Consider the following 16,249-nt stretch of genomic DNA (forward strand, 5'->3'; position numbering starts at 1 on the left):
TATAGTCAGCCATCTGTATTTATGGGAAATTATGGATCACTCAACTACAGAGCAAAAACGTTGGAAACAAAATCTGAAGGGCCAACATTGGTGCTGCAGCAGGAGAAACCACTGCTTTCAACACCAGCATTCCACATCCCAGCACCGGTTCAAGTCCTAGCTGCTCACACACCTAGGGAGGGGGCAGAAGATGGCCCAAGTGCTTGGGTTGTTGCCACTTACACGAGAGATGCAGGTGGAGTTCCGGTTCCTGAGCCAGCCCAGCCACTCTGGCCAGCTGGGGAGCAAAATAGTGGACAGAAAAAAAAAAGTAGACAGACGACTCTTGCTTTCTCTCTCGCTTACTTTGACTTCCAAAATAAATAAATCTTTTAAAAATGCATCTGTATTGGAATGTATATAGACTTTTTTTCTTGTCCTTATATCCTAAACAATACAGTATAATTCTATATATACCACATTCACAGTATTAAAGATGATTTAAAATACACAGGAAAAATATGTGTTATATATAAATCTGATGACATTTTAAGTAAAAGACTCAAGCAGACCCAGATTTTTTGTATGCTTGGGGTTCTGCAGCCAATCCTTCATGGCTATCAAGGGAAGACTGTCTTCCAGTAAGTCAGTTTATTATAGAAAAAATCTGTTATCAGTCTAATGTCACAAAGCTAAAGGTTAACACTCTTCCATGTACTCATGATATAAACACATACAGTACTATAACTCTGCAATCTACAGAATTAAGCAAATAAATTATATAAATCATGCAAACTGTCAGTGTCATATCATTTATAGTGAAGTCAAAATGTACAAACAAAAAAATAGTTCAATAGCTTTAACACAACTCTTACTTCTCTTTAAAAATTATTTATTGATCCATGCATTTATTTATTTATTGAAAGGCACAGCAACAAAAACCCATGCACTGGTTCACTCCCCACATGCTTGCAACAGAAGTCAAGAACTCCATTCAGCTCCTGCAGGGCAGGGACCGAAGCACTGGGGCCATCCTCCGTCACCTTCCCAGGTGCCTCAGCAGGCATGCTGATCAGCAGCAGAACAAGCTGGCACTCCAGTATGGGAGGGTGGCAGCACACACTGAGGAACCCACTCTACCACAATACCAAGCCCCATTACTTTCTTCAGACTATTCAGCAGATTTTAACTACAGCCTGGCCAGTGCGGAGGGAGGGTAGTGAAGTTTGAACCCAACTACAGAATAGCTATGTCACTCTTAAAAATTTCCAATAAAAGAAAGGGTGTTGAAACTTCAAATGCTCACCCATGCTGACCCATGTATTTCAACCTCTAAGCAGTCAATAAAATCATACTGAGAACAAACAAGTCACTCAACTCAACTAAGACACTCAGGATTCCGACAGAGAACAGAAAGGAAGGATTGCCTGAAACACTACCTAAGCACAGACCAGCAGACCAAGGACAGGATGAAGTCATTAAGCCAAATAGAGAAAAGTATCTGCAATTACTCTGCCAATTTTTCATGCTCCGTTACAGGTGACACCCAGAAGAATGGGCGGAATGAGGGTGCGCATTTGGCACAGCAGGGAAGTTGTGCCTAGGATGTCGACATTCCACACAGACATTCCCGGTCTGATTTCCTGCTCTGGATGCGCCTCCAGCTTCCTGCTAATGCAGCACTGACGGCTCAAGCAATCGGGTCCCTGCCACCAACAGTAGACACGGGCTAAGTTTCTGGCTTCTAATTTAGACCTGAATCAGTCCTAGTCATTACAAGTGTTTGAAGAGCCAACCACTGGATGGATGACAGCTCTGTCTTTCTCTGCCTCTCAAATGGGTAAATGAGTAACCTAAAACTTTTAGGGAACAGTGCAACGGTTCAATCGGCTAATCCTTTCCCTGCAAGCACCAGCATCCTATGGGTCTGCTGATTCATGTACTGGCTGCTCTACTTCCCATCCAGTTCCCAGCTTGTGGTCTTGGAAAGCAGCAGAGGATGACCCAAAGCCTTGGGGCCTTGCACCCGTGTGGGAGACCAGGAGGAGGGTCCTGGCTTTGGACCAGCTCAGCTCCCAGCCAGTATGGCCATTTGGGAAGTGGGTAAGTGGAAGGAAGATCTTTCTATCTCTCCTCTCTGTGGATCTGCCTTTCCAACAGAAATATATATATCTTTATAAGATTTATTTTTATTACAGTTAGATATACAGAGGAAGAGAGACAGAGAGGATGATCTGTCCGATGAGTCACTCCCCAAGTGACCACAATGGCCAGAGCTGCACCAATCTGAATCCAGGAGCCAGGAACTTCCTCCAGGTCTCCCACACGGGTGAGGGTCCCAAGGCTTTGGGTCATCCTCTGCTGCTTTCCCAGGCCACAAGCAGGGAGCTAGAAGGGAAGCAGAGCCAACAAGGTTGGGACCGGTGCCCATATGGGATCCTGGTGCATTCAAGGTGAGGACTTGAGCTACGAGGCCACCACACCGGGTCCTCGAAATAAATATATCTTTAAAAAAATTGTACCACCTAACGCCAGTAAGACTGGCCCACATGAATAAAAGCACCAACAACACTTGTTGGCGAGGTTGCGGGGAAAAGGGAACCCTACTCCACTGCTGGTGGGGCTGCAGGCTCGTACAGCCTCTATGGAAATCAGTATGGAGAACATACAAACAACTCAAATTCAACATACCGTGTGATCCAGCAATAGCACTCCTAGAAATATATCCAGAACACTTGTTTTATGAGAAACCAACATGCACTCCTAGGTTCATAGCAGCACAATCAGTAATTGCAAAAACATGGAAACAGCCAAAATGCCCATCAGCAGAGGATTGGATAAGAAAGCTATGGTTCATCTACTCCATGGAATACTACTCAGCTATTAAAAAAAACAAAATGCAGTTCTTTGTGGCCAAATGGGCCAAACTGGAAACCATAATGCTAAGGGAAATGAGCCAATCCCAAAAGGTTAAATACCACATGTTTGCCTTAATTTAAGATGATATGATGTTATATATAACATGTTATGTTATGTATGTTATATGTTGTGTATAAACTAAAATTGAAATGTAAGTGAGGTGGTCACAGAAGGTGGCTAGGAACTCGCATTTACTTTTAACATATTGGTTACTCATTACTATGTCAATTAATTCCATAATGATGTAACTTTTTGCTGATGGTATGTTGGAGCTTTTAATTGATCGGGATGATACTCTGCTGGCTCTGTCTTCAGACCAGAGAGGGTATACCCAAGAAGCCGTTGAACTTGACTGGACAATGAGATGCTGGACCCTATGTTTGGTGTATGCTTGCAATGGGGGAATCTCAACTGAACTTGAACTGTGGTTATGCAACAAGGTGGAGGAATCCACCATGGTGAGAGGGTTTGGGGAGGGGTGGGGAGAATCCAAGTACCTATGAAACTGTGTTACATAATACAATGTAATTAATGAATAAAAAAAAAGAGACAAAAAAAAGAGAGAGAGAAATGAAGGCAACACACACAGTCACATTTAGAATGGCAAATACTCAAACAGCTACTTCTGCAGCAGCCAGTAGGGGGAAGCATTTCTCCATGGGGAACAAAGGAGACATTAAACCCAAAACGAACTTTAGCCTTTTAAAAATGAGAATACAATCTTTCAATTCTTGTACATCTCAATCCTCAAGGAAAATATTCCCCCCCCCCAAAAAAATACTTAAAAGTATTTTTCCCAACTCTATCACTGGTTACTTCCTTTTGCTCCTTTCTAGCACACCTAAGAAAGCTACATCTTCACCCCACTAGCATAACAAGCCCCAAAGCAGTTTTTTTCTTTTGGTGGGCAGGATGTAAATGGTAACAAAAGCAGTGAATTCAAAGGGGAGGGAAAATACCCACGTGTACCTTTCAAAAACTCTACAAGGAAATTCAAAAAACACTACGATTATGTTCAGCTTAAATCCCTGAGACTCTATGAAACAATGACCTGTTCACCCCTCCTGAGACGGGCCGTGGGAGCCGGACAGGCGTGCTGAAGCTCAGTGGGAGGCTCCGCTGTCCCGGTCACGTCCCTAAACTGCAACTTTCCTCTAACACAAATCAATTAATCGGAATTCATCCAAGGTGTACTTCAAGTTTTTACTCCTTTTTCATCTTCTGGTCTATACTCTGCCTCCAACTAATTTTTACTCAACTAAATTTTGGAGCAGAGGGGAAAAAACGCAGAGCAGAACAAAATAGAATCCACAAACACTGGGGTTGGCCTTGTGGCACAGTGGTGTAAGCTGCTGTCTGAGATGCGACATCCCATATCAGAATGCTGTTTACAGTCCTGGATACTCCATTTCTAGTATCAGCTACCCTGCTTAATCCAGTTCCCTGCTAACACAGCAGATGATGGTTCATGTATTTTGATTCCTGCTACCCACATGGGAGATCTAGCGACTTTCATAACCTCAACAGTGTTACTGCAGGAGAGTATGATGATGTAATCATTAACCCAACAGGATGAAAGATGAACCTGTTGCCCTGAGTACAATGGTCACCAAGTTTCCATGCACTCCATTCAGAATGAAGACTGGACGATCAAAGCACTTTCCATTACATTACATCTAGAAAGAGCATCCATCACAATGCTCTCAACCTTACCATATCACAGGCACACCAAGAACTACATGCTGCACCCACTCATTGGCAGCCTTTATTCTTCGAAACAAAGCTGTTTCAGATGGCTGTGGCTCTGTGGGGCCTCAACAGACTAAAAACCACATTTCTCGCACTTCACAGTTGCAAGACAGCCTCATTTTTCCCTCCTTAGCAGAGGTCAAAAGGCTCACGGATCAGTCATCTGCGGCAGGGCTCCCCATCAGCTATACAGTAACTTTTTTGTGAAGTGAGGAACTCGCAGCCTCAAGGTATTCATTCTCCAACCAAAGGCCAAATCAGGCAATAAATCCCCTGCAGCCACTAAGTCAAGCCCAGTGGCGTATCACACCCTGGAATCTACACTTTCCACCTCATCGGCAACTTAGTTCCCTGCAATTCACCTATCATAACCATTCTAACAATTTATACATACCACACACGATTACAGGCACAGCACAGAAAATCACATGAGTTTACATATTTCCTCCCCAGCAACCTCTCTTTCTTCACTGTTCCTTATTTATATTTTCAGAGGCTGACATATAGCAGGTATCAGTAAATGGTGACAATTATGTCAAAATATGTAGGGAATGAGAAAATGAGTAGTGGGAGATACAGACTGGAGCTGGTAATGTATAGCGTGTGAAAGCCCTAGCCATTGGGAATACATATGCCAACTCGCCCAGTGTTCCTGGCCTGCTCCAGCACACTGACCTTCGGGGCCTTTTCGGCTTTCAGTTTCCTCACGACCTCTCCTTGTGCAGCAACCTCATCATACAGAGATTTACTTTCCAGAACACTTGCTGACGACGTAGAACTGCTGTGTCCGACGGCAGCAGGAGGATTTCCAGGTTTGTATTCCTGGCCAGTCTTCTCCTTGTACTCAGCTTTCAAAGCCAACAGCTTTTTGACGGCAGTATCGATGTCTTCCTTTGCCGCTTTTTTGGTTTTCAGTTCACGGACCACGTCCCCTTGTGCAGCCACTCTGCTGTAAAGGAGCACAGGGTCCTCAGAGGCAGCGCACGCACTCGTTAGAGCAGGTGCTGGCTTTTCTTTAACAGGAGTTTTCTACCAAAGTTAACAAAAAGAAAAGAAAAAAGAATTACTTCATGTTAAATGTCCTCTCACAAAAATATGAAACCATTTTACATTTCAAGTGAAAAATATAATTTTTAAAAATATAATTTTTAAAAATATAATTTTTAATTATTTTTAAGCAAATAATCTCATAAAAATTTCTTCTAGTAAAAAAATTACATAAGTGAACAAGGAAAGAGGTACACTAATATTCACTGGAGCATTTTTTAATCATATTAGAAAAAAGATTAAAAACACACTAAATTCCTTTTTAAAAATATTTATTTTTATTAGAAAGGCAGATTTACAGAGAAAAGGAGAAACACAGAGAAAGATTTTTCCAACAGCTGGTTCACTCCCTAAGTGAATGGTCAGAGATGATCCTATCTGAAGCCAGGAGCCAGGAGCCTCTTCCAGGCCTCCTATACGGGTGCAGGGTCCCAAGGCTTTGGGCTGTCCTTGACTGCTTTCCCAGGCCACAAGCAGTGAACTGGATGGGAAGCAGGGCAACCAGGATTAGAACCAGCGCCTGGTACATGCAAGGCAAGGATTCAGCTACTGGGCTATTGCGCTGGGCCCAAAAACATTAAATTCTTATCATTAGAGGACTAGGATACAACTATCAGGTCTGAAAATAAAGCACTGCCTATTACTAGCTGTGCAACTTAGATTTACTATTTATTTCTTTTACTATAAACAGAGTTAATTTTAGTTAACAGTTTGATACAAAAAGCAATAAAAAGTAGTAAATCCATGTAGAGTCCTTAATCACAAAGGCTGTGAAAAAGTGAGCATTAATAACAATTCTTAGAATGAACTACATTTAGATTGTTGATAAGGCAACAACTCCATGAATATACCGTGAAATAATCAACTCCCCATTGAAGAACAGATGTATCTGTATAGAAGTATATGTTTGTAGATACATATCTGTCCATAAATATATGTAACATGGAGTCACGGGTATAATCACCATCTCTGGGTAGTGAATAAGCACACTATTTTTATTCTCAATGTCATGTTACCTCTGCCTAGAATGTGATCCTCCCTATTAAAATCCCAACCTTAAGATTCTGCATACAATATTCCGCATTTCTTTTTACTTGAATGATCTTCCACTAAAATTCTGAGAGTAACCTCATCCATATTCATGGAGTCATGTATATTAAACTCCAGTATTCCCCATTTCTTCTCCAGAACACTGTCCGGATCCCAGATTCAGCATTTTCAGGTCTTGAGATAGCTAAGAAGCACCTTAAGTTTTACAGGTGATGCCTTTTCCATGGGGATTCTGAAGTCATCACAAAATCTAAATTGCAACCCCCATCAATTTTTTACATTATTCATAATTTATAGCTTTTAGAAACCCATAAAGATTAATATACATATGTAAATACATACTGAATAGTAAGAGAAGAATACAGCTAAGGGAGTCATTCAAAATCACAAATTTTGTTCTGATTCTTATTTTTAACAATAAACTCATTGATGGTGAAAACAGGAGAACCTATCAGTTCAACACCGTAAGAAAAAGCTAAAAACCCTGCATGAGTTCCTTTAGTCCTGAACCCAATCCATTAAAACCAGATTTCCATAACATTATTCACCTGAAAAAGCACATGTGTAGGGTACAGTGGGTGTACATGTGCTGGTACAGTGGGTAAAGCCATTGCCTGCAATGCTGACATCCGTACAGGTGCTGGTTCATGCCCTGGCTGCTCCTCTTCTGACCCTCCTCCCAAACTCCAGATATTTATCATTTATTTACCTCATCAACCGAGTCCAAACAAAACAGTAAGTTACTGTCCTAGCCATTCTCCTTCCTGATCCAATCCCTGCTTTATATTCTCCATGATCCGACCTTCAAGACAACTTCTAACAATTCCATTCTACCCTCCAGTCTTCTGCACTGCCATTGGATTATGCACCCCAAACCACACATCAAGGTGCTCCAGGATGCCACGGAAGTTACTGGCAATATTAATCAAGGAAACCTGCGATATTCCTAACATCTGTTACCTCCTGTGACCATTAGCTCAAGGTGGTTCTGTTTAACAGTGTGTGCTACATCCCTTTCAATGATGTTATATCTTTGCAAAGCTGGAATCACAGGCAAGTCAATGAGAACAGAGAACAAAGCATGAGGAGAAAAAAAGACTTTTTTGTTCAATTTATGTGTTCCAAACTAACACAGAAAGAAAGATCATTGATTACAGACACATCTGTTAAAATTAGCATTTTACCTCAGTTTTTATAGCTTCTCCTTTGTTCTTTTCCTTTGAGCCAAATGTTGGCATTTCCTTTGTATGGCCATCAGGAATATAAATCAAAATGCATGGGGCTTCTTTGCAACTGTATGGGCTAAAGAAAATGTAGGAACAAGGAGTTAACTTGAACAAAATTACCTGAATTGCAATTAAAACTGGGTTCTGAGAAAAACTCAAGAACACTTAGTATCCTTTCAAAGTACAAATAAATAGTCCACAATGAGTATTCAAAACAGAGGTTCTTTAGATCGGTCTCATTATAAACTTCCACTTTATGAATATTCAAAGACATGACCAACTAAATCTCAAAGCAAAATCAACTGTTGTTTCCTGCCACCAAAAACAGTGGATGTTAATAGTATCACTCTTGATTAAAATAAAAACACCCACATGGCATATTATATCTACTTACAAGTAGAATATTTTCTCCAAATCATTTCTAAGAATTTCTCAATTCAGGGCTGGTGTTGTAGCGTAGCAACTCAGGCCAATGCCTACAACACTGGCACCAGTTAAAGTCCTAGCAGCTCCAATTCCAATTCAGCTTCCTGTTAATGTGCTTGGGAAGGCAGCAGAGGATACACCATGTCCTTGGGCCCATGTACCCATCTGAGAAACCCATATGGGTAATTCTGGCTCCTAGGTTCAGCCTGGTCCAGTCCCAGCCATTGTGGTTATTTGGGAAGTAACCAGCAGATAGAAGATTTCTCTCTTTCTCTAACTCTGCCTTTCAAATAAATAAATCACAAACACATTTTTCAGTTCTGCAGGGTACAACAATTAGCAGTAATTACGCTTGTGAGATCAAACATAAAAAAAAAGACTTCTGTGACTATTATACTTAAAGCCATGAAGTAAAAAAAAAAAAAAATGACAGAAAAAATTTAGTGACAGTAAGATCCTATCTATCTGTTTTTTTTTTTGTTGTTGTTGTTTTAAGATTTACCTGTTTTTCATAAAGTCAGAGTAACACAGTGGGGGAAACAGATAGGTCTTCCATCTGCTGACTCATTCTGCAAATAACTGTGCCAATTCAAAGCGAGGAATTCCATCTGGGTCTCCCTGCTGGTGGCACAGACTGAACCAGCCTTCACCTACCACCTCTCAGAAATACTACTACTAAGCTGAAATGGAAGATTGCAGCTGGGGCTCAAACCAGATGCTCGGATTTGAGATGACGACATCCCAAATGGTGGCTTAGTGTGCTGCACAACACCTACCTCCTCTTTTAATATTTGCTAAAATAGCTTTATTGAGCCAATTTATATCCTACACAAATCAATGGCTAGATATAGACATGCAACCATCACCACTACACAACACTTGCAAGGTAGTCAATGCACACTACCATTACTTCAAGAATAGTTCTCATGAAATTACTTAGGCCTGAAATATTAAATGCAGAACAAATCAAACTGAGTAACAGAATTTTAGTCAAAGTGCTGACATTCCAACATGTTACTCAATGTGAGAACTCGAAGTACTTTCATGAAGATGCTCATTCATGTTTACCCACCTTACAGGCTCGTACGGCTGGTCACAGATGAAGAACCCCCTTCTCTGCAGCTGTATAATGTCTCCTTTTCTCAGATCCTTAAGGCAGGGGTCACCGAGCATTAGTTCTTCACGCTGTAAAGATGACATCCGGTCAAAATACACTTTGGCAAAAATTAAAATCACTCTAAAATCCAGTTTTCCAGAAGCTGGAATATCTTCGTTTTAAACAAACATGTGAAAAAGTTTGCTACTTGAGCACACTGTAAGACAGGGCAGCATTAAAGTAAATGACAACTCAATCTGTCACATTTTTGGAAGTCAACTTTTATAAACTGACAGGCTTTAGGAAGTCTTAAATAATGTGAATGAGGTAAATGAGGAAAAAAAAAAACTTTCTCCAACACACACATGAATTGCATCCAAGAAGCACGCCATGGACATGGCTGATGGCACGCTAACTTAGTGCCTGAGTGCAGAGCGCTGCAGGGTCAGCATGTCTGGGTTAGAAACTCAGCTCCATTAGTCACCATTGGTGCTCAGCCAAGTTAATCAACCCCTCTTGGCTGTCATTTATGAAGTGAGCCATTACTTTTTAACATCTCTTTATTTACAGAAAACTCTACACATCATTTCTAGTTTATTATTAAAAATTTCAAATTAGTTATGAAAGTTCTAAATCCATTTCTGTAACAGAACAGAGCGAAGCGGGGTTTCTTCCGGAAGCCCACCTTACTGTCCTTGTTGACATACTGCTTGAAGTCTTCATCCTTCCCGAGCACCGGCTTTGTGATCAAGTGCTCATAGGTGACACAGATTGCCGGGATGGGAAGCGCATGTGCAGTCTCTGCAAGCCAAGTGATCTTAGTGGTTTTCTTGTAGTCCTTGTTCTCCAAATTCAATTTTGCGTCAAGAGATAGAATTTTTCCATCTGCATTTCTAGAAAAGTTGAAGAGTATTTAAGGAAAATATAACACACTCGCCACAATCAATGTAAAACAACTTATAACATATGGAGAAGAGTTTTTTTTCTTTGAAAAATTTCATTTAGTTAAGCTTACAATATGTGCTAGAAGTGTATATAAAGCAATCTATGTTATCAAGTTACTAATGATGTACTGAAAAAACCTATATACATCTGATGAAAAACATGAATGTATTATGATTTAGTCACCTCCATTAAGCACTAGAAAATGTGAAATGTGGTATTTAAAAATATGTAGGGCCCAGCACGGTAGTAGTCTTGCTAAGGTCCTCCTCTTGCACACGCCAAGATCCTATTTGGATGCCGGTTCTAATCCCAGCAGCCCCATTCCCATCCAGCTCCCTGCCTGTGGCCTGGGAAAGCAGGAAAGGACAGCCCAAAGCCTTGGAACCCTGCACCCATGAGGGAGACCCAGAAGAGGCTCTGGGCTCCTGGCTTCAGATTGGCTCAGCTCCAGTCATTTCAGTAATGGGAGATCTTCCTGTTGGTCTGTCCCTTTCTCTGTATGTCTGACTTTCCAATAAAAATATATAGCTAGCTCCTTTAAAAAAAAAAAAATCTAACAATTACTTGCAATCATATAAAGCCTGAATAAGTAAAATTTCAATTTACAAAGATTAATCTCAAGCATGCTATTTGTCACATATATTTTGGAAATCAAAGTGTAGTGCACTCTATTAACTAGAAAGCCAAATTCATCATTAACTAGTCAATTATGTTTTAATTAACCGATCGGCTTTAGGGTAAAGATTAAGTTAGATTTATATTTATATAAATCCTATCCAAAGGATTCTTCCACCAGGATAACTGTCTAATAAAAAATCAAATGATGAATAGGGGTGCCAAAGCATTAGAACCATCTTTGACATCTGCATGTGGTAGTTTTCTAAGCCAGACACAGCTTAAGAGCCTATTAGTAAACTGGAACAGACACAGAAAAAAGTTAATTTGCATCCAGAATTTGTAGTATGTATGTCTAAGCAAATTTACTGGACAGTAGCAATAACAGTTCTGAATTAAATAATGTTTAGTAGGTAAAAAACTAAATAGATAACAAAAGACTCTTCATTCATGTTTATTGGAAGACCAAAGCATTCTTACTTGTGGATCTTAGTAATGTTGATGTTGCCCCAGTTGATAAACGTAACCATTTCACCCTCAGACAAGGTCTCTGCATCAGCACCTTCGATGAAGATTTTGGGGCTGTACCACACAGGCTTCAGGCCCACATCTGGATTCTGGTGAGCGAAAGAAGACAGGAGTGTTGGTTGGACCCTGTACGCAAATTTATTCCTTCATCCTTTAAGCAAATAAAAGCTGGCTATGACATTACACCATTAACAATTCAGTGGTGTATTACAAAGAAAACGTTTTGCTTTCCTCCATTATTTTACTGCAAATATTTTGTGAATTCTTAGCATTTAAGCAGTGCATACTTGTTATAAAACCAGAGGCACTGGTCTCAGAGTAGAAATCACTAGCTTAAACCCCAGTTCTGTGACAACCTTAACAATGTTAATGAGATAGCCTGCTCAAGAAGATACCTAGATTAGAACTGATTTTGAGGTTAAAATCACATGACTTATGATTTATTATCCTTTTAGCCGGAATCTGCTTTGCTATCAGAATCTCAGTTTCAGAAAAGAGAAAGAAACACCATTTTACAAGGAACAACAGATACCACCTTGGCAGGAAGCCAGAACCCTTCCTTAAGGACCCCACAAGTGTGTAGATAACATAAAGTTTCTGTCTTCTGAGTGTGCAGCATATGACAAAAAAAAAAAAAGAGAAATAAAAAGAATGCCATTTTTGTTAAATTTCAGGTTTGTTTGAAAAAGTACAATTAGATCCTAGAAAATAATTGCTAAATGGTAGGTGTTAATAGCTTCTCAATGAATGTAAAAAAACATTTAAGAAAAATCACTGTCTCATAAAAACTTTTAATAGCCACAGAATATAACAGTGGTGTAAAACACTTCATGAGGGAAAAAAATTAACAGATCAAAATCAGTAATCCAGGAGCTGGTACACAGGATAAAACAGAATTTCCCTATGTGTGCAGGTTCACGTTTTGTTTGTTCCATTTCAGAGCCAGCTCCCTGTTAATGACCTAGAACAGCAGAGGAACATGTCCCAGGTGCTTGGGGCCTAACACTCACATGGAGACCGGGATGCAGCCCTGGGTCGTGGCTTCAGCGTGGCCCTGCACTGGCTGTTACACCCATCTGGGGCATGAACCAGTGGATGAAAGACCTTTTTCTCCGTCTCTCTCCCCCATCTCTCCAACTCCAGCACATCAATATATAAATTTTACAGCAAAAAATAAAAATTCAGTAATCCAGTCACAATCTGAAAGTGTGCTTCCTGGAGCAGACATTCAGTGCTGTGGCTTACACATCTGCATCCCACACTGGAGAGCGCACAGCCAAGTCCTGGCTCTGTCCCAACTCCAGCTTCCTGCTGATGCGCGTTCAGAGAGGCAGCAGGTGATGGCTCAAGCATCTGTGTCCCTGCCACCAATGGGAGACGTGGGCTGGTTCCTGGTTCTTCCCTGTCCCAAGCTCTGGCTTCCGCAGGCTTCTGGGGAAGTGAATCGGTGGCTCCAACTTCCATCTGTCTATCTCACAAATAAATAAATACATTTCGGATTCCTCCTAACCCATTGTCCCTTGCTTCCTAAAAGGCAGTACTGAGTAATTAAATTTAAGCTGTCTGACCACAACTGCCATTTTTACAAATATATATTCCTGAAAGTTTCATTGTCCACATTTAAATCTCCAAATATTCAGGAAGGTTTTTTTGTTTATTTATTTTTTGGGTTTTTTTTTAGTATATTGCCAAGGCAGATATACAGAGAGGAGGAAAGACAGAGAGGAAGATCTTCCATCCGATGATTCACTCCCTAAGTGACCGCAACGGCCGATCCAAAGTCAGGAGCCAGGAGGCAGGACCCTCTTCCAGGTCTCCCACACGGGTGCAGGGTCCCAAGGATTTGGGCCGTCCTTGACTGCTTTCCCAGGCCACAATTAGGGAGCTGGATGGGAATTGGAGCCGCTGGGATTAGAACTGGCACCTATATGGGATTCCAGTGCGTGCAAGGCAAGGACTTTGACCACTACGCTATTGCGCCAGGCCCAGGAAGTTTTAAATTTATTACATCTATCTGTAACACATGTCAGATTCCCTTACTTACAAATCAAGCAATCAATTTAAGTTATTGGAAAACCCAAAGCAATTGATTATTCAGACACCTACACATATATACATTTACATTCCATATCCCACTTGGGCTAAAGTCTTTATGTAAAACATCAGATCTTGTCACACATAAATATAATCATATAAGGCTAAAATGCTGGTAGTTCCTCATAAAAAATACTACCTTATATGTGAGTTACTATGAACAAAATTTTTAGTATATAACAAGCGATACGCAGCTCAGAAAACCAGAATAAAAGAAACCTATTTTTCCCTTCAAGATTCTCAACCAATAGCTGGCATTGTGGCTTAGCAAATACAGCCACTGCCTAGGACAATGGCATCCCATGTGGGTCTAGTCCATGGCCTGGTTATTCTACTTCACCTGCAGCTTGTTAATGGCCTGAAAACAATAGCTAAAGATAGTCCAACAGCTTGGGCCCCTGCCATCCATGTGGGAAACCCAGAGGAAACTCCCAGCTCCTGGTTCTGGAGTGGCCCAGCTCTGGCAACTGTCATCATCTGGGGAATCAGCTGATCGCTCGCTCGCTCTCTCTCGATGTAACTGTGACTCTTAAGCAAATAAATCATTTAGAAAAAGGATTCTTGGGCCCAGCACAGTAGCCGAGTGGCTAAAGTCCTCGCCTTGAATGAGCCAGGATCCCATTTGGGCGCCAGTTCGCATCCTAGCTGCTCCATTTCCCACCCAGCTCCCTGCTCGTGGCCTGGCAGAGGACGGCCCAAAGCCTTGGGACCCTGCACCCATGGGGGAAACTCAGAAGCAGCTCCTGGCTCCTGACTGGCTCAGCTCGGCTCTGGCTGCTGTGGTTACTTGGGGAGTAATCCAGCGGATGGAAGATCTTCTCTATCTCCTCTCTTTAAATCTGACTTTCCAATAAAAAATAAATAAATCTTTTTTTTTTTTTTAAATTCTCAACCTGTCCTGAGTACCCAAAGTGATGATCATAGCTTAAGCAAAAGAAACTCTCTGCTACCATATTTAATGTTTATACTCAGAATTTAGATGGCTAGACACCATCTTCACTTAACTGGCAACTTTTCAAAACATAGCAAATGGCAGTATAACAGCCTCTTTAGTTAGTTTCTGATTCAGTGTTAGAATCTAGTTTTGATTTAAAGCTAAACCTAAATAATCTAGCTAACAGAGAATGCATCTCATCCTCCTTACAAACTGAATGTACTGCCCTAACCGTCCAGAGGGACTCCGGGAGGACAGAAATGCTCACTCCACACGCCCGCCTCCGATCACCCGAGTGTTTCCTTGTCACTAGAACAAACTTCTTCAGCTGCAAATACTTCAATTGACATCAAACCCTGACAAATAATGCTGACTAGAAAATGATCCCCAAATCACATTATTTCCAAAAAAGCATAGTTTCCCCTTATTATTGTGCTTTTTCTTCTGACAGAATACTGGTGAAACTCTAGGGTAACCTTTGGGTGCTTGGCAACTTCTTTCATCTCCTCCTGAGCCTCAGGGACATTCACTGGGACCACCTCTTTTTTCAATAATGCAACATATCGTGGAGCCACAGGGTCGATAACCTGCAATAGATAAATTCTTGTGTTAAACACTATAATTTTCTTTTAAAAAAATCATAAACAAATAACACAGGAATACTAACTGGTTTTTTTTGGTTACTGCATTTACTAATTGTTTTGGTTTATCTGTTAGCTCGAATATTCTGCTCTGAATTAGAGAAAAAGGCAACCTGAGCACAGACTACATAAAGGATCAGAGTTCATTTTCAAGATTAACTACTGGGAGCTAGAAGAAATCAATTAAAGTATAACAGAGATTTTGAAAATACTCTTTTGATCAGGTATTAGAAGATGAGGAAAAATTACACTATGGGATTATAATTAATCTTACAAGTAATGATATATTCAGTTTCGTACTGTTGAAGAAATGTGTTAAGGGACTAGAGATATTTATATTTCCAATATAACCAATGTTAGGCAGCTTACCGCTATGAAAAGCAGAATGGCATTAGGTCACTATAATAAGGCAAGTCTAAAGATCAAAAGTATAAACAAGGTGTTTTATTGGGTTATAGGGACCAAATATAGAAAGCAAGATATTCCTGGAATTCAGAAAGGGACTGATACATACAGGCAATCAGAAAATATATGCAGACTGAATTAATTCATTATCTTTTTTTTTGTCAAAAAAAAATTTGCCTTTGAAAAGCAGATTTACAGACACCAAGAAAGACAAAGAAAGATCTTCTATCCACTGGTTCATTCCCTAAATAGCCGCAATGGCCAGAGCTGAGCTGATCTGAAGCCAGGAGCCAGGAGCTTCTTCTGGGTCTCCTAAGCAGGTGAGGGTCCCAAGGCCTTGGGCCATCCTCTACTGCTTTCCCAGGCCACAATTAGGGAACTGGATGGAAAATGAAGCAGCCTAGACATAAACTGGTGCCCAAATGTGATCCTGGAGTGTACAAGGCGAGGATTTAACAGCTGAGCCATTGCACTGGGCCCTTGTTATCTCTTAACCTAGTCTACCACAAATCATAGCAACATTCCCTTCTGGGCTGATAAGGTATTTTTTCCCATGGCATTGGCCAGTTAAAGGTGGATGTCTTTGTCTTACTCT

The 16,249-nt window shown here is 40.8% G+C and overlaps 1 protein-coding gene across 1 annotated transcript in view; it reads right to left on the reverse strand.

The window, feature by feature from the left end:
- Window positions 1-16,249, reverse strand: part of EPRS1 (glutamyl-prolyl-tRNA synthetase 1) — a 66,160-nt gene that overhangs the window by 20,186 nt on the left and 29,725 nt on the right. Inside the window, exons 13-18 of the mRNA XM_058669192.1 lie at window positions 15,085-15,195; window positions 11,533-11,669; window positions 10,178-10,385; window positions 9,469-9,581; window positions 7,929-8,046; window positions 5,323-5,676 (exon numbers count right to left, since the gene is read on the reverse strand). Of these exons, the coding sequence (XP_058525175.1) occupies window positions 5,323-5,676; window positions 7,929-8,046; window positions 9,469-9,581; window positions 10,178-10,385; window positions 11,533-11,669; window positions 15,085-15,195 (1,041 nt within the window). The remainder of the gene's footprint in view (window positions 1-5,322; window positions 5,677-7,928; window positions 8,047-9,468; window positions 9,582-10,177; window positions 10,386-11,532; window positions 11,670-15,084; window positions 15,196-16,249) is intronic.

The sequence above is a fragment of the Ochotona princeps genome, chromosome 10 (assembly GCF_030435755.1).
Source record: "Ochotona princeps isolate mOchPri1 chromosome 10, mOchPri1.hap1, whole genome shotgun sequence".
In the NCBI taxonomy this organism is placed as follows: domain Eukaryota; kingdom Metazoa; phylum Chordata; class Mammalia; order Lagomorpha; family Ochotonidae; genus Ochotona; species Ochotona princeps.